Genomic DNA, 23,961 nt, shown 5'->3' with positions numbered 1-23,961 from the left:
GACTTGAGATTCACAAACGTGAAATCAGTATAACGAACAGCCTGGGATATTGGAGGAAACCAAAAGATTAGAAAGTAGTGACACTGGAATTCATTTACTCTATACAAGGTACCTAGGTTGCAGTTCAAGTCTGCAGACAAGCTAGGCGACACAGATTACTGGATGGCAGTTCAAATGTACAGATAAGCATAGCACTCACAGTTTATATCTAACTATACTTCGCAAACTCTACTCCTCTTCACATTTAACCAAATTGAAGGTTCGGCAGACTGCATTGAGAAACTACTTCGTACAGAAGAAAATAGATGTAACCGCATAACTGAGAATTAATCCCTTTGAGCCCTCCGATAAGAGAGCCAAAATGAGAACAGCTGCAACAATTCATTCAGAAAATGCTTCTCATGTCTCATCTTTTTTATCATGTAAGTATGCATGACAAAATGGTCTCTACCAGATGGCTTAACGACAAGGTTTGCATTTCGGTACAAGAGATTACACACTGGTGCTGCTTTTGCAGCCTTGTGCTTGAAAATGCTACCCTAGTGTCAGCTGCCATTTCCATCTTCCATTAATTGCATCTATCTTGCCTTGAGATCATCCAAAACCACGGCAGCAGCATTGCGGCCCGGGGCACCCATCACCCCGCCGCCTGGGTGCGCACCGCTGCCGCAGAGGTACAGCCCCTTCACAGGGGTTCTGTAATCTGACCTGTAAGGTGCAAAGCGAAAACAGGTTAGCCATGATCACAAAGGCAAGAGTTCTGAACTTTAGAAGGACCAAAGGTTGTGTAGTAGAAGAGGCCAGAGCACAACTTAATATGCATGTGACTCGAACATACCATCCCTTAGCAGGCCTCATCAGGAAGAGGGAATCCAAGCCCATCGCGCCATGAAAGATGTTGCCACCTGAGAAATGTGAATCGTCTCTGCTTAGCTAAGTTTTTCAACTGGTAAGAAGGAACAATACAAAGCGGTATCCGGTCTGCGGGCACACAGCTTACAAAAGACAATACATAATACCAAGGGATATTACCTGTTAGGCCAAACTCCCTTTCAAGATCAGGTGGAGTCAGCATGTCATAGCCTATCACTGATGAGCTAAAGTGCGGTGCATACTCATCGATCAAGGAAAAGCATCTCTCAGCAAATGATTTCTGAAAATTGGTGTCGATCAGAATGGTCAATGGTCGGTAGGTGGATCTAATTACAGAAAAATCATTCTCTCCACACAGTGATGGATCACAATGCCCAAGGGCAAGGATATCAATTTTATCATTTATTTCATTTGTGTTTGGGCAAAGATTAAACATACAGTGCATCACGAAATCAAAATGTAAGAAGGATCAACTTACTCTAACAGCCGGATCCTGCCAACTGCCTTCTGACAGTTTGTAGGGTGTGTACTGAACAAACAGATTAATAACATGCTGACCTATCCAAAGGATAAAGTGAAAGATGGAATACGAGTCAGTCCATAAGTCCATGTGAAGTATATACACAATATGGGAGATCACAACATTATAAACATCGAAAATGACCTTCAACACATTAACTCTAAAATGTAAATTTAGTGTGCATAGAACAGGTTCCTTATAATTAAATATTGCAGAATAGTAAACTTACTCAGATGAAATTATGGGGAAGCAAAAGAAAGTGACATACCTGGTGGAGAGATGGTCTTATCTAAGACTGAAGGAATTGTCATTTCTATAACAGGCCTTGTGGATGAGAAGCCGCCTGCAGCTTCCTTGTATGCTATATCGATTTCCTCCATGCTGAAGATAACAAACAGTGTCTCGTAGATTGTTGCTTGTCCACAGATATGCAGAAGAACAATGGACACAGTTGATAAATATGTGCCGACGTAGGAAATATTCCCTAACTTAAGTACCTTTCAGATCCAATGTGTATGGTGCCCATGTGCTCCGGGCCACCTTCAGGGTTGATGTTTTTGCAACAGCGAAACTGTGGCAGCGCATTAACAGCAACGTTGATCTTCGTTGTTGCCTGTTCTCCAGAGAGCATAGTTAGCAACAATATTACAAGTTGGTTACTGAAAGTCAATGTGGACCATAAATAGCTTTGCACGTAAGAATTTTCAGATGCTATATAACATTGCTATGAATAGTCTGTTTCCCACAATCACGAGTTCTATTTACTTGAGAAAACTTTGGCATCCATACTAATGAAATGCGAGGATAATAGCTAGACTATACAAGTAAATGAACAAGGTTATCATCGTATATTATATAGATAGATATTTGTAAGAATGCACACCACCAATGTAATTCCTTTATTTAAATAAGCTAGTAACTAAGTACTTACGGAGCTATAATCTGCTGTCTTGATGGCACAGAGGAACTCCTCTGGAAGAGTATTGGCAGGCACAAGGTCCTGCAAATAAAACCAGGTGTCAATTTAGAGGATATTTTCTAATTATGCCTGCAAAATTAGAGCTAAAAAATCTTCACACCGCTACGTATTCAGAGTGATTCTTACCACAAATGTTTTATATGGTGTGGCATTTGATAAAACAACTGATGAGTGCAACTCGGTTCCATCAACCAAAGCAACCTACAGATTCTCAAACCTTCAAGAGGTAGAAAGAAATGAACTACACAGTGCACATACACTTGCTGATTAGTCCAAGACTTACCCCTTGCACCTTTCCAGTATTTTCATCGACCATTACTTGCGAAACCTATGCAAAAAAAACTGGGGCAAGTGAGGCAAGAAACGCCAAATAAAAAATTGGTCGCACAATTATAATTATGCGACTACATAATTAATGACTTCTTCGATGTAAAACCCAGTTTTTTTCTCTGATCTGCTTTGATTTTAATCATTTGTTCAGCCAAACATGATCGACATGGAACAAAGAGGGCTTTCACAAGAAGAGAAAATGCACCTCAGCATTTGTTACAATTTGCACGCCTGCTTCGAGGGCTGCTTTGCTTATAGCTGATGAGACTGAACCCATACCACCTTCGACATACCTGCAAGTGAAAAAAAAATTAATGAAAGGTTTTCTGAAAAAGAGAAAGAAAGGTAAATGAAGACACCAACTAAATAAAGAACTAAAAGTGGCAACACCAACAAATTTGGGTAGAGTGTGATGACATTTTCTGTGACATCACCCCTTGAAACTGACTCTAAGGCAACTGAAAACTTGTTTCCTAGCCAGTGGAGATAAACACCAGCAATCCTTAATTCCGTTTCAAGTGTAGAACAATCAAAGCTACATTATCCTATGGGTTTTTGCTAACTACACTGTTTTATGGTGGAACAGAATAACATGGATATGGTCAGACGCATACGCCCAAACACCACGTTGACCACCAGTTTCCCCCATGATGTGGTGCAGGAGAACATATCCTGATCCTGGAGTGTTCACACCAGCCTATACAAGGAGACGCAATGGTCAAACACTAATCCATTAGGCGCAACAAAATGTGGATTAAGCAATGCACCCTTACCATAGTACCTATCACAGCATCAGTCGCCAGGGTCGCCTTCAATACATCACCCTGTAGTACTAGAGCGGTCAGCACAAGAACTAAAGAAGTTATTCTCATCCGACATGTGTAGATAGTCAGATGCAATACAGCTTTCTCCATATGATCATTGTGAAGACAGAAGAGAAGTGTTTCAGATAAGAGGGAAGTAAGCTTTCAACCTCAAACCAGTTATTCAAGATCTTTGATGCTGGCGACAGAAGAAGGTCGAAGAAGTTCCTGCCAGTGTAAAAAAGATTCAACTTTACACACTGCATTGTTCGCAAATGTATGCAACAGTAGCATCACTAAGAGGGGTGATGTATTTAGTACTCACACCATGTCCTTTTGCCCCTGTTGCATCACAATGCCAAGAAGCTTGCTCCAGAACACTGACTTGTCGACCTTATCCTTCATCCTGTCAACCATGGAAGCATGGTACAGCTGCCTCAGCTCCGGGGGAGGCGAGTCTATGACGAAGTCCATGAGCTTGCAGAACTTCTCTAGCTGCTCCTCGTACCTACATTCACACATCAAAACCATTGCTAGTGTAAAGATCAATCCAACCTGAAACGCACAAGGAAAGAAACCACTGCGCATTCTGAATGTGTCTGTCTGTCTGTCTGTCACCTCGGGTATGCCTCTGCATCTTTCTTGGAGAACTTGCCGATCTCGGAGCGGTTCAGCTCCGCTTCCGGGCCGAGAAGCAGGTACCGGCCGTCGAGGCACGGCGTGAAGGACGACGGGCTCCGCGGCAGGAGCTTCAGCCCGTGCCTCTCCAGCTCCAGCTCCCTGAATCATCCATCATCAGTAGCAGCAGCAGTAGCATAAGCATCAGTTCTTCAGTACATACATCCTCACAGAATTTCAGAATGCAGGTACGGAACAGGGGCCCGGTTTGTAAGTAAATCCGATGGAAATGGAGGTTGAGATCGATCGCAGAAAGAGGAGGGGATCGGGAGACGCGTTACCGGATGAGGGCGGGGCGGAGGAGGCTGAGGAGGTAGCTGCAGCGGGAGAAGCGGAAGCCGGGGACGAGGTCCGACTCGGACACGGCGGCGCCGCCGAGGACGCCCCGCCGCTCCAGAACGGCGACGGAGCGGCCGGCGCGCGCGAGGTAGGCCGCGGCCGCGAGCCCGTTGTGGCCGCCACCGATCACCATAGCGTCCCAGCGCTTGCCCCTCGGGAGCTGCGAGGGGGACAGGGAGGGGGAGGGGGAGGGCTCGGCCGACGTGGAGAGGCCGCGGCCGCGGCGCCGGGCGCCCGCGAGCAGGATGCGCGTCGCCGCCGGCGACATCGGGCTCGGGGGTTTGGGTTTAACCGCCGGCCGGACTTGAGAGAGAATCTTTCTGTTCTGTTTCTGTTACAGGTCGCCAGTGAGTGAGGGCGTGGTTGTTAGTGCGACTCCCGGCGGCACTCGTAGGAAGGCGGGTTTGGGGAAATACGTGTCCCTTTTGTTTTTGTTTTTTTTATGAGACAAGTGTCCCTTTTGCTTTGCCTTGACAGCGTGTTTGGTTGGGGGTAATTAGAGCCAGGGAATGGAAATTGAAGGGGTATGAGACTTTAAATCTATTGTTTGGTTGGAAGGATTGGAAATTTACAAGGGAAAAGGCATGGGAATTGAGACTCCAACTCCCACCGTTTTATTAACAGGGGAGGGGGTGGGAGTTGGAAGGGAATTGTTTAAGTGAGTTAATCTTAATCGTTCATCTTAACTTCCCTTGTATAGTCCCATGTCAATTCCCACGAACCAAACAAGGGAGTATATTTTCTTCTCAAATTCTCACGCATAACTCCTATCACGCACCAAACAGAGGATTGGAAATAAAATGACTTATCCCATGTCTAATCTTGACCCAACTCCCTACTCTAAACTCCCATTCCCCTTCTCAAATATTGCCAAACATGCTGTGAGGGAAAGTAAACCTGGGCATTCGTCGGACCGGGCTTTGTCAAGACCGATCTAGAAATCTCAAGCCCGAGCTCACCCGGCCCGGCCCGAAATGCATGAACAGTTACTTTTTTAAATTAAAATAATTAATTTTTGGATATTTAAATGATTTACTATACCTATATTTGTAATAAAATAGTGATTAATGCCTTTTTTGGCTTTTTCGGGCTTTCAAGCCGGGCTTCGGGCGGAAAAGCTAAGCCCGAACCCAGCCTGAGATGTCAGGATTTTGGGCCGGGTTATCCATGCCCGGGTCCAAGGGGAAGTGCGAGCCCAAAGCGACATTACTTGGGTCTAGAGAAAAGGCCAATAATAATTATCCTTGGTGGAGATTAAGGTATTTGCAATGACGTGTAAAGCAACATTTGGTTTTTTGAGGAAACACACGGACACTTCAGATCTGATAAACCAGTATAATGAACAAAGAAGTTGGACGCATCAGTAAAAGAATGCGTTCAAGATGATACTAGTCTTCTTTTTTCTCCAATTATACGTCGTCCCCTATGTATGACGACATGTTTCATGTGTGATGCAATAAGAAAGTTGGATGTTTTGGAATGAATGCCATCAAGATCAAGATATATGTCAATATCATTGAGTTGTGATGATGAATATATTAAGATCAACAAAGAGCAAAAGAAATGGGAAATTTCATATCCAAATCTTCCTATTGGGCATTTTTTTTGGTGCACTCGGACTATCTGGTCCAAAATGACCAAACTGTCTGGCCTCATGGAAGGTTTCTGAGCCAACGATGCACTTGACCGGATTGTCCGACGGTGCAAAATTTGTTGCGCCTGTTTTACCGTTTTGGCCAAAATTTTCACAATCAAACTCCGCTTTGGATGAACTTGGGCTCTTATAGAAGCTAACAACATGCCAGAGGTTCTCAGGTAGAGAACCACCCAAGATCAACTAGAAACAGTGATGAGTTATATGCAAATCTAAATAACCTTCAAGACATCAACTTTGATCGTGGAGTAAAGATAAAGATTGATTAAGATAAAGATGAAAGATTGAACTGTAGAGGTCAACTCACAAGTGCAAGTTATGTACCACATGGGCTTGAGTGGTATGGTAAGAAATTATGAATCATTTTGTGAACTAACACGTACTACATGTTTCCTATATCTATATTGGTTAGATAATTCTCATAGGTCTGCATCGAAAGAAAGGCTTCAAGTTAGCCCATGCGAAGATGAAATCAAGTGAAAATGGTCATCAAGCTTAAGGCAGATAAAGGGCAAGTTCAGATAGGAACTTTGAAGGATTTTTTTTAGGGGAAACGCTGCTCATCAGCCGGCCGATAATCACGCCCGCGTCCGCCTCCTCGATTGTGCGCCACACGTCCTCTGTGGCCCACCACCGTGTCCTTTGCAACATCGTCGTACCTTATTCCCATCTCCCAATCCTTTAGTCCCCAATCAGCACCGCAATAGACACTCGCCACACATCAGTCCTCGCCGCCGGCCTACTCCGGTAGCCGTCGTTCGCCGGCGAGGCTGGAATTCGACGCCTCACTTGTCGTGGCTGAGCAGTCGGCTGCTCCGCTGCTCCCCTGCATCTAGATCGGGCGAGCCACCGCCCGACGTCGGTGACTGATATTTGCAAGGCCCGGTCATTGTTCCAGCGGCGCGTGGTGCAGCGCACGGCCTCTCCGTCGCCGCTGTCGGTGTCGAGGAGCCCTCCCTGCTGGATCAGTCCCAGCCTTGCGCGTCATGTTTCCGAAACAGAGACCTTGTTGGAGTGGTAAACGGTGTTTCTGAAACAAAGCTCTTGCTACAAAGAAGGATTGTACGCAGAGATGCTTAACGTCACCAATGTTCTGAAACAGACCTATTGTTGCAATAATCACTGATATGTTTCTGAAACAAAGCTCTTATTGCAATAGTCTCTATTGTTTCTGAAACAAGACTCTTGTTGCAAAGATGATCCTAAGTTGAGCAATCTAGATCGAACGGCTCGCGAGGCGGCGGATCTTTTAAATAGATCCGCCGGCCGACGCGTAGCACGCCCCTTTTTTTAGAGAAAAGTCATATAGTCCAAAAACTTTAAATTAATGAAGCCATCAACCGGCTAGGAGATACAGTGGTGTTGAATACAAGGATACAAACTTAATACATGCAAGAAATGCAGGGCAACGACTACCGAGATGCTAACTAGAGAAGCCCAAACACAACTGCCACCAAAGAAAACAACAAGATCGGGCCGAAGACGAACACCATGCCGAAGAGGATCAATGCGTGCAGAGGCCATAGGGACGCACCAGATGGGGGATGAGAGGAACACCATCTCTATGTTAGGACAGCTAAGTCAAGGACGGAGGAGAGATCACTATCTCTCCTCACACATTGCCGGAGGGGAGACCACTATCTCCGCTCGCCTTAGGATGGAGACAGTGTCAAACCGTGACACGTCCAGGGAATTAAAATCCATACAATGGTTTTCTGCAAACCTAACTACAAATGTGACAGTTTTGGGCAATTAGGGCATCTTCAATGCTGACCCACAAACCGGACACCGCATCCGTCCGTGGACAAGGAGGGCAGTGCATGAATACGGATGCGGGAGCCGGCCATCCGCTATCCGCATACATCTCAAACTGCATTTCAACTAACCGGATAAAATGCATAAAACATGATGAAATTCATCAAAGTTCAGATAGAAAATAGTACAAATCATCCATATATGGCATCCAAACAAGTCTAGTACAATAATAGTTCAAATTCAACAAGATTAACCAGATGTTCAACAAGTTCTTCATTAACGGATCATATCACCCCACACACCCTTGAGCTTCATGCAACAGTGTATGTGTGTAAACGGTTGTCCCTCTATCCTGTGGTACATCATGGCAACGCATAGTAGCTACACAATGTGTAGAGCAACATTGAGTGAATGAATAAATCAATTAACAAGTTGAGCAAGAAGAAACAAAACTTACAATATCCACGGTTGCCGCTCGCAAATGGCCACCTTGCCTCCAGCCGATCAACCTAGCCACAAAACTTGGCGACGGCGGTCTAGATGATGTAACACAGATACGCTAACAACTACACATTGCGTTCATGAATGAGGTGCATGTTGTAGGACGCAATGTGCTTCCGCGCGTGAAAGAAACTATGCACGCTCTGGCAGAAAAGCCTCATTCTGCTCCCGCCTACAAATTCCGTGGATACAACCAACCACGCATCGAACAACAACTCATCCTCCATGCTCGAGTACCCCGCCATCCGACAGGGGGACGGGGGGTACCTGGTTGTGGATGGATCCTGGGTGGACGGACGCCGTAGTACAAGGCGAGCGGGCGCGTGGGTGGTGATTGCGGGTGTTCGACAATTCCTGTATGACGGCCGGAGAGGTACAACAGTGGCGTCGGAGGAGGAGGGCGCGAATGCAAAGTAAGGGGGAGCAGGGGCGGAATGAAAAGAGAATGGGACCGATATGGGATTTTGAGTGGGCCGCGGGTGTCAGAGTCCTACGTTGGCTGCTGTCCGGACTCCCACAAAGCCCCCTCCCCCCAATTTGCTTTCAATTTGCGTGAAAAAGTGCATCCGAATCGGTCGGCGGACCGATATAATCCCCTTTGAATGGCAAAATACATCCGTGCCGTGGTCCAGACGGATACAAGCGGTTTAAGGGTCTGCTTTGAAGATGGCCTTAAGTGCTATGATGTTGTAACGCATGGCTTGCACGACACCTTGGAATGTGGATGGCATCAGGAAAGAAGGGATGATACCGTGCCCAGTACAAGGAAAATGCATGCAGAGCTTGTTGCTAACTAACTGGTTCACACATTAATGTACCGATGATGCAGGTAATCTGGGTATACAATTTGCATCCTTGTTCAGACAAAGTGACGAATCAGACATCTGCAGAGGCAAAACACATATTGTTTGCTGCGTGACTAAATCAGGAGAGCTTTTAAGTCAGATAAGTGAGTTTAAACATTCCTGTTTTGAACCGCAGTTCGCTAATTGGACCGATGGCGCTGGGTTCTGCATTTGGAATCAGTTAATGGGGTTGGACGACACTTGATATAACTACATTAAATCTCATTCCTGTGCATCAAATGGTCCCATGGTCTAGTGGTCAGGACATTGGACTCTGAATCCAGTAACCCGAGTTCAAGTCTCGGTGGGACCTCATTTTCTGTTTTTGCCATTTTCTCAATTTCTTTTCTTCTTCCCGCCTCTAAATTATTGCTTCGCGTTTTTTTTTCCTTTTCCTTGCCCTTCCTCCAAAGTATCACCACCATTTTTTTTTTGCTTAGCTTTTGCGGCGTATAATCGTTTGTTTAACCTGCTGCAGCTGCTGGAACAAGATGCGATCGCCGCTTGACCGGATGGAAAGTCTGGTCACGCATCCACACGCCCAGCGATCCATCACTCGCTATGCACTGCACGCTCCCTCCAAAACTGTCCTGCAGCACACAGATTCCCCGTCCTGTTCTATTCATTTTATTCATCAATCAATCATCATCGAGCACCCGCCCGTCCCGTTCCGTTCCATCACGCGAAAGCGACGTCGAGTGACACCTCACCGGCCTAATCCAAATCGATCCACACTCCCCTGCCCTGCCCGCAGCCGCAGGTAGGTGGGTCCTGCCGCTGATTAGTTAACCAAATCCCGTCCCATCGTCAGGGCGAGACTGATCAAGCACACCCACCCACGAGGCCGCGACGCCGACTTGCGTGCCGGTTCCCGTTCCGTTCCGGCTGGACGGACGGACGGACGGGGTTTCACGGGGAGGGGCAGGGCCGTCATTTCGCGCTCCGAGATATTATTGTTTTTTCCTCCGGGCCTCCGCGATAGGGGCGAGGAGAGAGGGCGTGCGGGGGCAGTCTGTGCCCCGGGCCAAGTCACGTGCTCTGCGCCTAGGGATCGGCGACCTGCCCGGCTGCTCCGAGTCCCCCGACTTTCGCTGCCCGAACTGGCCTGTGGGCGGATGGTGCCGTGGTGCGTGACCCTTCCATTTGTGCTTGTGCAGGTGGCCGGCTCCAGCAAAATTGCTATTATGAACAAATTCTTATCAGTGGATCTTTACATCAGTGCTATGTTTCTTATGGGCTTATTTTTTTTAACACAATAGACGCAAGCCCTCATATAAACGAGCATACATTCACCCCCTATGAACGCACACCCCTATCCCTATGAGCACCTCCGAGAGACTGAGCCGGCATACCATCTTGAGATTTTACAAAGTCACCGTAGGCACATATCGCCGAAAATCCTGAAATAAATCCAAAAATAAATGCGAGCACCAGGACTTGAATCCTGATGGACTGGGGATACACCACAGTCATTCTAACCATTCAACCACAGGTTGGTTCGCCTTATGGGCTCATTCAGTTGGTAGACATATGCCATGTGTCCAATTTTTGTTCATAGACGTCCAAATTTCACATTTAGTACTGCTCCTAGAAGAACGTGACGGGAGGTTAAAAGCATATATATTTTACTCGTTCTTGTCTAGGTTATGTGCCACTACATTCACCACACGACCAGTTAACGTAAATAAAAGAAACATTATGCACAAAAGGCTTTGCGCTGCAAGTCTGGTATCATCACTGGGCCACCATCCATCCCCACTGCCCCAAAGCTGATGGATGAGATGCAAGCAATTGATGCCACACCAATGTCCTAAACACCTTTTCAACGAGGCATGCACAATGAGCCTGCATACCCACAAACATTTCAATTACCTTGGTTGCTCATCTTTTGCACTAGACATTTCACATCCATGCCGTCAAGGAAGCAAACCGGCAATTTTCACCTGTTGCGTGGTGGCTCCGGCTGGAGCAAGGTACGTAGACACTCCACACTTCCATGAGCTCCCTCCATCCCATATTAAGTTTCGCTCAGACTGATGTATACCATATTAAGTTTTGCTCAAACTAATGTAGCTGGATAGATACATTAGTTTGAGCGATACTCAGTATGGGACGGAGGGAGCAAATTTCAAGAAGGTGACCTAACTTTGGATTGAGCTCTGCTACACATAAGATGTTCTTTGTCCGATTAGTGTCGAATGGTACAGATCCAAGCATCCATTACTTAGAACAAAATCACAAAACGTACTGGATAGATTGCTGGACAGAAATCAAACACATGAGTGTGGTACACATGGAGGTTACGATTTTGATTTGACCCATGTAGGGGCAGACGACGAGGTTTTTCAAAAAAAGAAAAAATTTACCTTGCAACGTAAATAAAAAAAAGGGCCGCTCTACGCGTCGGCCGTGGATCTTTCTAAAAGATCCGTCGCCTCGGCAACTGTCAAATGTACGACCATCCAACGTTCAATGTTGTTTCCACCATTGCATCTAGGACAGTGTTGCAGGATACTTTGCAAAAAAAAAAACCATGTTAAATCTTTTGAATATAGGTGACGATGCAGGTGTTTCTTCTTCACTAATTTTTCAACATGGGCGTTGTTGCAGAAAGGAAATGCAACATAGATAATGTTGCAGAAAATATCTGCAGTATTTTTTCGTCTTTATTTTTTGCAACACGGTTGTTGTTGCGGAAGGCAATTTTACAACACAGATGGTGTTGCAGAGAGATAGACGCAAAAGGACACGCGTACACGCGTCACACAGAGAAGGCAGCGGATCGCTCGCGTGTGCGATCCGCCGCCTGAAGGTAAGCATTTCTAGAAAGATATTTGTGCACACATCTAGAAAGATTAGTGGGATTATTGCAGCTCATACCCGGGAAAAAATTTCTCAAGATTTGATGTGGTCATTTATAGGAAAAAAAAAGCAAACTCGAAATTTTCCTGCATTGTCCTAGGGTTAGTTACAGGGGAAAGCAAATTCAGATCTTTCTTCCTGTTGCCTTGGACAAGAAGATTCGAGGCGTGCCGCACCGCGGTGTGGGGCGCGCGGCCCGCGTGCGCGTAGCCGGGGCGAGAAATATCTCGCGGCCACCCACTCCCACTTGGCCGGCCCCGCATATTCCAAATCCCGAGACCCGCATCCTCACCCACCCGCCCCGTCGCTGACGCGTGGGCCCCGCCGTGCGCGTGATGCGATCCGGGCGGCCACCTACCGCTATAAATCTCGCCCCACGGCGGGGCAGCGTCCTCCTCATCGCTCTCGGGGTTGGCTTCTCCTCCCCTTCCGGTTCGGGTTCTGGTTCGGTTCGGGTCCGAGAGTAGCTAGCCTAGTCTAGGGTTTCCGTAGTTCGGAGAGGAGAGGAAGGGAGAGATCCATGGCGGAGACGGAGTACCGCTGCTTCGTGGGCGGCCTCGCCTGGGCCACCGACGACCACAACCTCCAGCAGGCCTTCAGCCAGTACGGCGAGATCCTCGACGCCAAGGTAACCAACCAACCAACTCCCAGATCCGTTGGAATTTCGCGTCCGATTTGCTGTCCGTGTGGTAGATCTGCCCCGATCTGGGGTTTGTGTGGTGGATCTGACCGGATCTGGTGGTTTTTGTGTTTTGTGCGTGCGTGCAGATCATCAACGACCGCGAGACGGGCAGGTCCCGTGGCTTCGGCTTCGTCACGTTCGGCAGCGAGGAGTCGATGCGCCAGGCCATCGAGGAGATGAACGGCAAGGAGCTCGACGGGCGCAACATCACCGTCAACGAGGCCCAGTCCCGCCGCTCCGGCGGTGGGGGCGGCGGCGGCGGCTACGGCGGCCAGCGCGGCGGTGGCGGAGGCTACGGCGGCGGCGGCGGTGGCTACGGCGGCCAGGGCGGTGGCGGCTACGGCCAGGGAGGCGGTGGCGGCTACGGCCAGGGCGGTGGTGGCTACGGCGGCCAGCGTGGTGGCGGCGGCTACGGCGGCGGCGGCGGTGGCTACGGCGGCGGCGGTGGCGGCTACGGCGGCCAGCGCGGCGGCGGCGACTCCGGCGGCCAGTGGAGGAACTGAGCGGCGGGGCCCTCCAGTTATCGATCTATCTACCATCTCGTCGTCTTCGTCAGCAAGTTATCTTCAGTTCCTGTGTCAGTCAGTCTGAGTCGTCATGTGTGTCGTTGAGTCCTGTGGTGTTTTTGATCGCGAGCTCGAGTGTCGCTCTGTCCGGGGTTAATTAGAGCTGGTGACGCGAGGAAGAAACAACATGTGTTATCTTTCAAGTCGGTCGGTCGGTCGTCGGTGATGCAGCAATCCCTTCTGTCATGGATTGGGATGTGATGTTGGAATATCCTATGTTTGAACTCGGTTTAAATGGAAGAAGAAAATGCAAGTCGTCATAGCTGCGAAATATCCTTCTCTGTGTCGTGATTACTTTTGTTCCTTTCTCTCAAGCATCCATCGATCTTTGCTTAGATCTATTGAAATTGTTCTGTGAATCAGGAAAAAAAATTCAAATACAACTTGATCTGATATATTCTGAACTTCGTACTGATTGCGAGCATCCATATTCTAATCCTGCATAAGATGCAAAACTTGCTGTCACCACCGCTGTACATGCATCTTTCACAACTGAGGATACAGGCATCTTTTACACAGCACTAGGGAAGTGTGGAATAAAAAATGTCATTTATGGTTTGGTTCAAACTTGAACAGATTACATACAGATGCCATGAGATGGCCAAAGCAGCAGCATGCCTACGGCTAAATGTCCAGAGAGTTTGGTTGTTTCAGTCGAGGACATAGATGCGGGAGGCGATGTCCTGAACCAGCCAGTCGAAGCCCTGGAGCAGGCCGTCGCCCGTGTAGGCGCTGCAGCCGACAATCTTCCAGTGCCGGTCTTTGTTCATCACTTCAAGATTCAGAACCTGAATCCAAAACTCAACTCCAGTTACCATCAACTCCAGTTACCATCGAATTCAAAGACTAAACATGTCAATTTAAGAAGACAAAAAGCATCTTGGAGCGAAGACCACAGACTAGTATGTATATGCTTGCTGGGATTATTTTCCGAGGTTTTGGCTACTCCTTGAAGCGACGATCACAAGATGGTCATGGCATCATGCGACTCCAGGTAAGAAGATTGACCCATACATGAGGGTCCATATATACATACTACTGGAGTACTGGACTAGTGATAGTGTGTTTTACCTTGGCGATCTCGTCAGGCTTCAAAGCGCCTTGAATGTCCTGCTTATTTGCGAAAACTAACAGCGATGATCCAGCCAGTCTCTGTAATCAATATTCCAAGGGTCACTCAGTAGTTGAACAAGATAGCACATAAATTAAGCACAAACATGCTAGGTAATCAAATTTGCAGTCCCAAGAGTTTCCTGATGCTAAACAGCAATTGCTAGTTTTCAGCTAAGTAATTTGAAGCAAAATTTCAAGACAAAGAATGCTAAAGCAGACGATTAGTGGTATTCACTAGGCAATTTACCTCTTCTTTCAAAAGATTGTGGAGCTCAGCACGGCAATCATCGAGCCTTCGGACATCGGAACTATCCACCACCCAAACTAGACCGTCAGTCTGCTCGAAGTAGTTCCTCCAATACGAACGGATGGTCTTCTGGCCCCCAACATCCCATATGTTCAGTGAGTACCTGCCACAATCAGCCCCATTATCAATTCTTGGCAATTTGTTCTGCTGTTCCCATGACTGTGCTCATGCATTGTGAGTTTTTGACCACCATGATTCATGAGTGATGGGCATCAAGCAGCTGTCAAAATTATGGCCAAAATGTGTTGTATTTTCACCGATGTGGTTTAGCACTTTTCCAGATTACAGGTTAGTAATTGCATAGCTTACATTAAATGCTAAAAGCACAACCATCCATGCAGCTTGCTTTGTACAGTAATAGGCTGAAAACATAACAGATGCCGGCTGACGAAGACCTAAAAACAAGCTAAAATGAACCATCATATTTTGCTTGATTGTACCATTTGGTGTCACAGTTGTCCTAGTGTCTCTAAAATTTTCAATTTGCTGACCATAAGTTATACAAATTACACCGCATCAGTGTTAGACTTAAATATTATCATCTCCTCTTCCCACTTGATAACAAGCTAAAACACAGCAGATGTGATTTAGTACCTCTCCAGATTCGGAATTGCATTGCCTACTTTGAATGCTAAAAATACAACCATCCATGCAGCTTGCTTCATAGTAGGCCGAAAACACGACAGATGCTGACTGACGTAGACTTAAAAACAAGCTAAAACAAACCATCATATTGCTTGATAGTACTGTTTGGTGTCACCGTTGTCCTACCCTGTCCCTAAAATTGTCAATTCATAAGTTATTCAAAATTCCAAATTGCACTGCGCCTGTGTTGAATTTAAATATTAGCGTCTGCTCTTTCCACTTGAAAACATCGGTGCCAAACTACACTCTGATGTTTGTGGTTGTGGAGCAATACAGCCTACAAAATTCCCGAACATATATGTGGATCTCATCCTCTCTTAGCTTTTCCCCAAGAATCTAGTTGCACACCTTGAATACTGCTGGTGCTCGACCACCTTCAGTTGATTTTAGCTGAAGCACTACACGACAGTACTCTCCCCCAGCAGTAATTGAAATGAAATCATCTAAAGCTGTTGAAATTATATATTAATCACTAAACCTCCAGAGAACAAGCCCAGATTGCAAGATTGTTCCTCTAATTATCTTATGCAACTACGAAGGCTAGGGTGCCCTTCACATAACAGAATGCATGGCATACTTGCAATAGTTAATAGACATGAAAATTTCTGACGCTGTTGAAAAACGGTGGTACTATGCAGTGAATATACATAGTTATTACAAGTGCTAAAATTACTATGATATCTTCTAGAACACCTTCAGTTAATACTTAATACAAGTGGTATACCCTGGAGGTACTATAAAATTGGAATCATCAACCTAAATTACTCTGAAATTTCTCACAGCCCCCTTTTGCACTTTTTGTTACTACAGCTGACATTTTTCTAGATTTGCTCGAGATGGAAATGGAACGATCAAATATAACATCAGCTGGAAGTGATGATTACTGTTATGGCATATACTTAACTTGATAAATAAGCAAAGAATGTAGTACATACTTTTGGTACTGGATGGTCTTGATATTAAAGCCAAGAGTAGGGCTGATGACACTGGTGTCCTCCCCATTTATCTTGAGCACAATTGTCGTCTTACCCGAGTTGTCCAGGCCGCTGTAAATTTGACATCGGTGAAATAAATCAATCAAGAATAACAATTAACAAAGAACTGAAAGGCACAAGCCTTGAAAGTCAAGAAGCATACATATCAAGCAAAGAACCAAGAATAATAATGCGTTTGGATAGGAGGAATCTGGGGTAAAATAAGAAGGCGAAAAAGGAATGGAGCAGGACGCTTACACCATGAGAATACGCATCTCCTTTTCCTTGCGCTTGATTTTTCTGATGATGCTGAGGAGACCCATTCTGGAGCTGGCCCAGCAGAGGAATCAGCATAAAGTAAGATGAAGAGAAGGGGAACAGGTACAAAGACTTGTGAAATTCTAATTCAGTTGAGACACTCAGGCAGGCTGCTATGAACCCCCAACGTTTACAACAGGATCACAAAGAATAAAAAATTGCGTTCGGAACCGGTGATGTAATGTAGGGTCATAATATTCAAATTTCAGGATATCGGTAAGATGAAGAGAAGGGGAACAGGTACAAAGACTTGTGAAATTCTAATTCAGTTGAGACACTAAGGCAGGCTGCTATGAACCGCCAACGTTTACAACAGGATCACAAAGAATAACAAATTGCGTTCGGAACCGGTGATGTAATGTAGGGTCATAATATTTAAATTTCAGGATATCGGTAACTGGTACCATATCGGCCGGGTGCTGAGTAGGGATAAATAGGCGAATTTTCCAGTTAATCGTCCGATAAATCAATTAATCGGTTATTCGGTGACCAACCGAGTAGCAATTAACTGACCGAGATGCCAATTAACTGGCCGATATTTTGGAACAATGATATTTACAACCAGCGAAGATTCAGACATGGTTTGTATTTCTCATGTAAATTCAAAGCAAAGTCTGATCTCAGAAGACATGGGACGTAAGTACTACGTGGATTAGAAAGCACGGCACGCCACTGCGAAGCGGCATGCAGCTCAGAATTTCAGGGGCGCACTAAGAAAACAATTCCTGGCAGTGCCTCTACATTCACCAACTATAACAAATCTAAGATCCGCACATGCACATACTGCTATGCCGTTGCCCCTACTTTCAGCAAGCATGGATCTAACATCTGCAGTTGCATATACACTGCTGTGACACCCTCTACTTTCACCAAGTGTACATCTAAAATGTGGACATGGATATATTGCTGTGCCACAGCCTCAGACACTAACGATTATAACACACGAGCCTGCCCTTAACCGAGCAGCATATAGCAAACAATGGACAGCTGAAAATTGGTTTCCTCCGATCATGCTAAGACCAAGATCGTCGCATGGCAGAAACAATCATAGCGGACACTGAAATGGATCTAGCAGAAGGGCACCCGCGCACATAATAAAGGATAATCAGCCATCAACCGCCGGAGATGCAGGGTGCGTGCGTCCTTACCTACCTAGGAAGAAGGACTGGGCCCGGTGGCGGGAGGCTCGTGGGCGTGCACGGGGACGGCGGAGGCCAGGCTCGAGGAGAGGCGCGCAGGCTAGGGCGGCACTCAGTGGAGGCGCGGCGGCGGCGGCGGCGGCGGCGACGGTGATGGAGATGCCGCTGCTTCTGAATCTGAGGAGAGAGTGAGACTGCGGTGAAAAGGTGCGGCGTGCGAATGGACGAGGGCCGGCGGGACGGGCTGTGGGCCGACGGCGCTTTTACTTGGCCCAGTAGCATTTCTTTCTCAGGTGTAAAAAGGCCCGTTTGTTTATGATAGGGTGGGTAGTTCATTCAGCATTCAATCGGTTGAACAAATTTACCAGGCAAATACCCCTCGGTTTCTGGTTGTAATTACACCCTATATGAGATTTTCTTTAATAATTACAAAAAATAGAAACATTTCAGAATTTTTTAAGAATTAACTTGACTTTCTTTGGCACTAGCATATAAAATTCCACGAATAAAAAACCAGCGTTCACTTCAGGGCAAAATCAAAAACCAAAATTATTTGCTATCATAAGTCACTATCCACACTATTTTGGCTGATTTTTTTAAAACAAGTCAAGGGGTTATTTTTTGTGGAATTTTTTTACACGTACAATTGGAGGTCAAGCTTATTTCAAAAACATTTTCAGTTTTTTTGGCTTTTTGTTTAGTTATTAATTTTATTTTCATATAGAGTGTATATACACCCATAGACCAAACGTCCACGTCCCAATTTACCATGTCAACCTTGAGACCTCCGATCTTGTGCGTACGGCTGAAAAATGCAAATTCGCTCGTTTGTACACCCCCCCTCCCCCGCCGCGCACGCATGCGCTCGGTTGCATACTCGATCAGTTCACCGGTTTGACCGTTGATTTCGAAATAAAATCCCCAATAAAGTCGGCAATTAATTTTTAAAAAATAAGAATTTTCAAAACTTTGTGAAATCAAAAAATTCAAAAAAAAATCTAAAAGGTTTGTGAATCGAAACAAAGTTCACCAATTTGAAAAAAATCGTGGATTTGAAAAAAAAGTTCATGAATCATCATAGACCATTGACTGTCGACTTATCGTTGACCTTTTAAAAAATGTTCATGAGTTTGATAGAACTACACAAATTTGAAAGAAGTTTATAAATTAGAGAAAAAGTTAACGTGTTTCACGGATTTAAAAAAAATCACAAATTTGGGAAAATGTTTGCAATTTTGAAACACTTTTTTGAGGAAAAAACTTCACAAATTTGAAAGAAGTTCATGAATTTAAGTTTTTTTTTTTGCAAATTTAAGAAAAACTTGACGCATTTTAAACAAGGAAAAAGTAAAAGAAAAAACGAAAATAAAAAAGAAAGAACATAAAAAGGAGAAAAAAGTGTTTGAAAAGCTTCTGGAAGCTTCCTAAAAACTGGCCAGAAGGTAACGCTCTTCACGTTTATGGGCCGGCCCAGTTTGCTCTAAGGAAATAGCTAAGGAAATAGTGCCTGAAGCGCCAAGTAGGATCTGGGTCTACCATCATTGCTCAGGAAGGAACTCCCACTTTTTTTTCAGCATCGAGGTGCTGCGCACTTCATTTTGTCAATAGGTTGCAATTTTTAAATTTGTGCCTCTTTCTTCTTCAAAAAAAAGAATAATCTGATTTCCATCTATACATCATGCAGCTAATGGTTCGGTTTTCCAATTTGGCCACCACAAGAGGTTTGAACTTTTGGCCTTCCAAGATATAAACACCCCCTTTGTTCCAAAATATCTGCACATTGACACAGTCCTACTTTGACCATCCATCTCTCTGAAAATATGTTGCTTTCATCATCTAATTGGTATTACAGGGGTGTGCGATGAATGAAGATCCAGATTCTTAGCCTCTTATATATCCAGCTTGTTGAGAGCAAATTGCACTGGACAACTTGAAATCCTAGTGATCATTCAATGGCCATATAGCAAAATTTATATAATTGGGCACTCCCTGCGATCCACACTAGTTGTCGCTGAAACGAACGTATCTAGACGTTTTTTTTGAGAATCACCGGGGGGGGGGGGGGGGGGGAGTTCCCCACCTGAATATATTACCCAAAAAGCCGCCCGGGCAGCAAGTACAGAATTACAAAGGCACGACGCAGTGTGCAGAGAGGTAGGAACGCCACGAGGAGACGTCCTCCTTGCCGCATGTTTCCATGAGACGATGTGACCAAAGGTCTAGGTCGGAGATGAGGGCTCTGAGGGTTATTGTAACGCCCGGATAATTAAGCTACAATGAAACTCTGCTAATGAAGCCACGTCGCCATTGCCTCCTCATCCCCGCCGTCTAGCTCCGTGGCCGGATCGACCAAGGCCGCCCCGACGCCGCTGCTACCCAGTATGACTACAGTGTTGACGACCCCTCCTTCTCGGCTGAGCTTCCAGGCAAGCCCCCCTGATCACCAGATATCGCCTATTCTTCTCTCTACTGCTTGCATTAGAGTAGTGTAGCATGTTACTACTTTCCGTTTATCCTATCCTGATGCATAGCCTGCCCTTGCTACTACTGTTGTTACCTTTACCTGCAATCCTAAATGCTTAGTATAGGATGCTAGTATTCCATCATCGGCCCTACATTCTTGTCCGTCTGCTGTGCTATACTATCGGGCCGTGATCACTCAGGAGGTGATCACGGGTATATACTATATACTTTATACATGATACATGTGGTGACTAAAGTCGGGTCGGCTCGTAGAGTACCCGCGAGTGATTCACGGATTGGGGGCTGAAAGGACCTTTGTCCCGACGGCCCTCTGGGTGGATCTTTGTGGCGGAGCGACAAGGCAGGTTGAGACTACCTAGGTAAGAGGTGGGCCTGGCCCTGTCAGCGTTCGCGGTTACTTCAAAATAACACGCTTAACGAGATCTTGGTATTTGATCTGAGCCTGGCCACTGGCCTATACGCACTAACCAACTACGCGAGAACAGTTATGGGCACTCGACGTCGTGGTATCAGCCGAAGCCTTCTTGACGTCAGCGACTGAGCGGCGCGCGCCGGATTGGACTGTAAGCCTGCGCTTGTATTAAGGGGGCTAGGTCTGCTTCCGGCCGCGTTTGCAACGTGCAGGTGTGCAATGGGCGATGGGCCGAGACCCCTGCGCGCATAGGATTTAGACCGGCGTGCTGACCTCTCTGTTGTGCCTAGGTGGGGCTGCGACGTGTTGATCTTCCGAGGCCGGGCATGACCAGGAAAGTGTGTCCGGCCAAAGGGGATCGAGCGTGTTGGGTAATGTGGTGCACCCCTGCAGGGAAGTTTATCTATTCGAATAGCCGTGTCCCTCGGTAAAAGGACGACCCGGAGTTGTACCTTGACCTTATGACAACTAGAACCGGATACTTAATAAAACACACCCTTTCAAGTGCCAGATACAACCCGGTGATCGCTCTCTCACAGGTCGACGAGGAGAGGATTGTCGGGTAGGATTATGCTATGCGATGATACTTGGTGAACTTACCATCTACTCTCTTCTACATGCTGCAAGATGGAGGCTGCCAGAAGCGTAGTCTTCGACAGGATTAGCTATCCCCCTCTTATTCTGGCATTCTGCAGTTCAGTCCACCGATATGGCCCCTTTACACATATACCCATGCATATGTAGTGTAGATCCTTGCTTGCGAGTACTTTGGATGAGTACTCATGGTTGCTTTGCTCCCCCCTTTCCCCCCTTTTCTTTCTTCCTGGTTGTCGCAACCAGATGCTGGAGCCCAGGAGCCAGATGCCACCGTCAACGACGACTCCTACTACACTGGAGGTGCCTACTACTACGTGCAGGCCGCTGACGACGACCAGGAGTAGTTTAGGAGGATCCCAGGCAGGAGGCCTGCGCCTCTTTTGATCTGTATCCCAGTTTGTGCTAGCCTTCTTAAGGCAAACTTGTTTAACTTATGTCTGTACTCAGATATTGTTGCTTCCGCTGACTCGTCTATGATCGAGCACTTGTATTCAAGCCCTCGAGGCCCCTGGCTTGTATTATGATGCTTGTATGACTTATTTTATTTTTAGAGTTATGTTGTGATATCTTCCCGTGAGTCCCTGATCTTGATCGTGCACGTTTGCGTGTATGATTACTGTATGATTGAATCGGGGGCGTCACAAGTTGGTATCAGAGCCGACTGCCTGTAGAAATCCCCTTCCACACTCCTTGGCCGAAGTCGAGTCTAGACATTACAAAACTTTTACTAACATGGCTGTGTGTCATACGGGCCCACGTTGCCATTTGGGTGGTACTAGGATCTTTTACTCCTCGATCTTTACTCTGGGACTCTGAACTCTCTTCTACTCGGGTTAAACGAATTTACTAACTCTAACATTAGGATCTCGTGACCACATTCACCCCAAAGTTGGATAAGCCATAGTTATTCCTTAGAATAGTATTTTGAACAATACCCACACTGTCATTTGACTCCTTTGAAACATCTTTGCTTTCAGATGGAACCCACGAGGCAGGTCGTGCGCCACACGACGGCCATTGGTGCCTCGGGATCACCCGCTATGCAAGCTGAGATGATGACCTATCTGGGTTATCAGTGGCACCCTGAGTACACCGTCTACGAGGAGTACCAGGACTTTAACCAGGAGCTGTACCGTGCCATCGTCCACCTCTACTCTCGGGAGTATGACTCCACTACTGTGCTGCACACTGCTCAAGGTGTTGGAGTGACCATCGATATGGCAGTCCACGATGCTGCTTATGCTGCTCTGACACGTCTTCATGGAGAGTATCGGGCGTTGGACACTTCCCCTTTCAGGCACATTGCTATCGCATCCGATGTTGGTGTGGAGGGATACTACACTGCTGCCTATTCCACGGTCACCCGAGGGCCCTTCTACCATCAGAACTTGGTTCTGCATGCTGATGGGCTGGATCGAGCTAACCGAGCTCTTCGCCACAAGTTGTACACCACCCGTCAGCACCTTTACCGTGCTCTGACGCTGTTGCACCCCCTTGTCCGATCTGATGATCTGCCGCGTTCTGCGATCTACCCAGCCAGGACCGTGATGCCCTAGGGTGTCGGCTGGCCAGATGTGGGAGGCTACTCTCCTGCACTTGGTCCTCTTCTGCCACCTGAACGTCGGGTTCTGCACCAGAGTATCCGCGGACCCCAGGCTACTGACGTGGAGGACTTCCCATCACGTCACTACCAGCTGTCAGGCTACACCTACCTCCACAGTTCCTCCTGGGACTGATGTAGACTTGCTTATTAGTATTAGGTGCCTTCGTTGCGAGCCTGCGTGCCGCCTATGATGTCTTTAGTCTATGTACTGAACTCTGTGTACCGAACTCTATGCATGATCCCTTTTTTAAGATATGCCGACTACTATGTAGTATCTATCGTGCTCCTTTATTATGCATGTTTCATCATGAATGATTCTTGTCTTTGCAAATTTCCCAATGCTAAACTACCCCTGTTATATATTAGCGGGATGGTTAGACTAGGTGGTTGTGGTCATGGTGGCAACGCCCCACTACCGCCTGAGTACATGGCTGGTATGATCCAACAACTTGAGATGAATCGCCAGTTCATGGAGAATGTGATGGCTCAGTTCCCTCGCCCCAATATGAACCAGCAGCCAGCCCAAGTGACTCTGCAGGATTTCATGCGCCTCAACCCAACCATCTACCGTAGCTCAACTCAGCCTCTGGATGCTGAAGACTAGCTCCGTGACATCACCTATGAGATGGAGTCTGCTGATGTAGCCCCTGCCCGCTATGTCACATTTGCTTCCTTCTTTCTAAAGGGACCCGCTGCCCAATGGTGGGATAGCCACAGGCATACTCTACTGGTTGGAACAATCATCACCTGGCCAGATTTCCAAGCCGCTTTCCGTGCCCGCTTCATTCCTTAGGGAGTCATGGACCGGAAGAAGCGTGAGTTCCGCAACCTCAACCAGGGTAACAAAACTGTCGAAGCTTATCAGCGGGAATTTCTGGACTTGTCCCGCTATGCTGAAGAGGACATTGCAACTGATGCTCGCAAACAGGAGAAGTTCCATGATGGACTACAAGCTGACATCAAGCTCGCACTACTAGTGCAT

The 23,961-nt window shown here is 46.6% G+C and overlaps 3 protein-coding genes and 1 non-coding gene across 5 annotated transcripts; 2 read left to right on the top strand and 2 right to left on the bottom strand.

Annotated features, from left to right (window-relative positions):
• Positions 1-308: 308 nt before the first annotated feature.
• On the bottom strand, positions 309-4,922 carry LOC109747554 (uncharacterized). Its single transcript, XM_020306594.4, has 16 exons — positions 4,465-4,922; positions 4,124-4,285; positions 3,831-4,013; positions 3,676-3,733; positions 3,476-3,526; positions 3,317-3,399; positions 2,908-2,995; positions 2,656-2,700; positions 2,499-2,573; positions 2,325-2,393; positions 1,891-2,006; positions 1,662-1,774; positions 1,352-1,431; positions 1,033-1,153; positions 839-905; positions 309-708 (listed from the first exon to the last, which is right to left on the bottom strand). The coding sequence occupies exons 1-16, from the start codon at positions 4,788-4,790 to the stop codon at positions 579-581; spliced, it is 1,767 nt and encodes a 588-aa protein (XP_020162183.1). The 5' UTR covers positions 4,791-4,922; the 3' UTR covers positions 309-578.
• A 4,596-nt stretch (positions 4,923-9,518) lies between these two features.
• On the top strand, positions 9,519-9,590 carry TRNAQ-CUG (transfer RNA glutamine (anticodon CUG)). The gene has a single exon. It is a non-coding gene; the product is annotated as a tRNA-Gln (tRNA).
• A 2,922-nt stretch (positions 9,591-12,512) lies between these two features.
• LOC109747557 (glycine-rich RNA-binding protein blt801) lies at positions 12,513-13,658 on the top strand. Its single transcript, XM_020306596.4, has 2 exons — positions 12,513-12,767; positions 12,908-13,658. The coding sequence occupies exons 1-2, from the start codon at positions 12,660-12,662 to the stop codon at positions 13,322-13,324; spliced, it is 525 nt and encodes a 174-aa protein (XP_020162185.1). The 5' UTR covers positions 12,513-12,659; the 3' UTR covers positions 13,325-13,658.
• A 259-nt stretch (positions 13,659-13,917) lies between these two features.
• On the bottom strand, positions 13,918-18,121 carry LOC109747553 (ADP-ribosylation factor-like protein 2). 2 transcript variants are annotated; one of them, XM_040388671.3, is made up of 6 exons: positions 17,897-18,121; positions 16,685-16,756; positions 16,388-16,498; positions 14,748-14,910; positions 14,459-14,539; positions 13,918-14,175 (listed from the first exon to the last, which is right to left on the bottom strand). In XM_040388671.3, exons 2-6 carry the CDS (start codon positions 16,747-16,749, stop codon positions 14,038-14,040), a joined length of 558 nt encoding a protein of 185 aa, XP_040244605.1. In that variant the 5' UTR covers positions 16,750-16,756; positions 17,897-18,121; the 3' UTR covers positions 13,918-14,037. The 2 variants fall into 2 exon arrangements, with proteins under 2 accessions (XP_040244605.1, XP_073355732.1); XM_073499631.1 differs by having other exon boundaries at positions 17,893-18,064.
• Positions 18,122-23,961: the final 5,840 nt, after the last annotated feature.

The sequence above is a fragment of the Aegilops tauschii genome, chromosome 5 (assembly GCF_002575655.3).
Source record: "Aegilops tauschii subsp. strangulata cultivar AL8/78 chromosome 5, Aet v6.0, whole genome shotgun sequence".
Lineage (NCBI taxonomy): Eukaryota > Viridiplantae > Streptophyta > Magnoliopsida > Poales > Poaceae > Aegilops > Aegilops tauschii.
Note: the sequence above shows the minus strand (reverse complement) of the source record. Positions and strands in the feature narration are given on the sequence as shown.

What these genes read in the sequence shown, in the direction of transcription:
- LOC109747554 (XM_020306594.4), bottom strand. Translation starts at nt 4,790, where the DNA reads ATGTCGCCGGCGGCGACGCGCATCCTGCTCGCGGGCGCCCGGCGCCGC. An exon ending in ATGCTGTGATAGGTACTATG is followed by an intron (nt 3,400 to 3,475) that starts GTAAGGGTGCAT and finishes CTCCTTGTATAG; the next exon opens with GCTGGTGTGAACACTCCAGG. An exon ending in AAATTGTAACAAATGCTGAG is followed by an intron (nt 2,701 to 2,907) that starts GTGCATTTTCTC and finishes TTTTTTGCATAG; the next exon opens with GTTTCGCAAGTAATGGTCGA.
- LOC109747557 (XM_020306596.4), top strand. Translation starts at nt 12,660, where the DNA reads ATGGCGGAGACGGAGTACCGCTGCTTCGTGGGCGGCCTCGCCTGGGCC. An exon ending in GCGAGATCCTCGACGCCAAG is followed by an intron (nt 12,768 to 12,907) that starts GTAACCAACCAA and finishes GCGTGCGTGCAG; the next exon opens with ATCATCAACGACCGCGAGAC.
- LOC109747553 (XM_040388671.3), bottom strand. Translation starts at nt 16,749, where the DNA reads ATGGGTCTCCTCAGCATCATCAGAAAAATCAAGCGCAAGGAAAAGGAG. An exon ending in AAGACCATCCAGTACCAAAA is followed by an intron (nt 14,911 to 16,387) that starts GTATGTACTACA and finishes TGATTGTGGCAG; the next exon opens with GTACTCACTGAACATATGGG. An exon ending in AGCCTGACGAGATCGCCAAG is followed by an intron (nt 14,176 to 14,458) that starts GTAAAACACACT and finishes TTTTGGATTCAG; the next exon opens with GTTCTGAATCTTGAAGTGAT.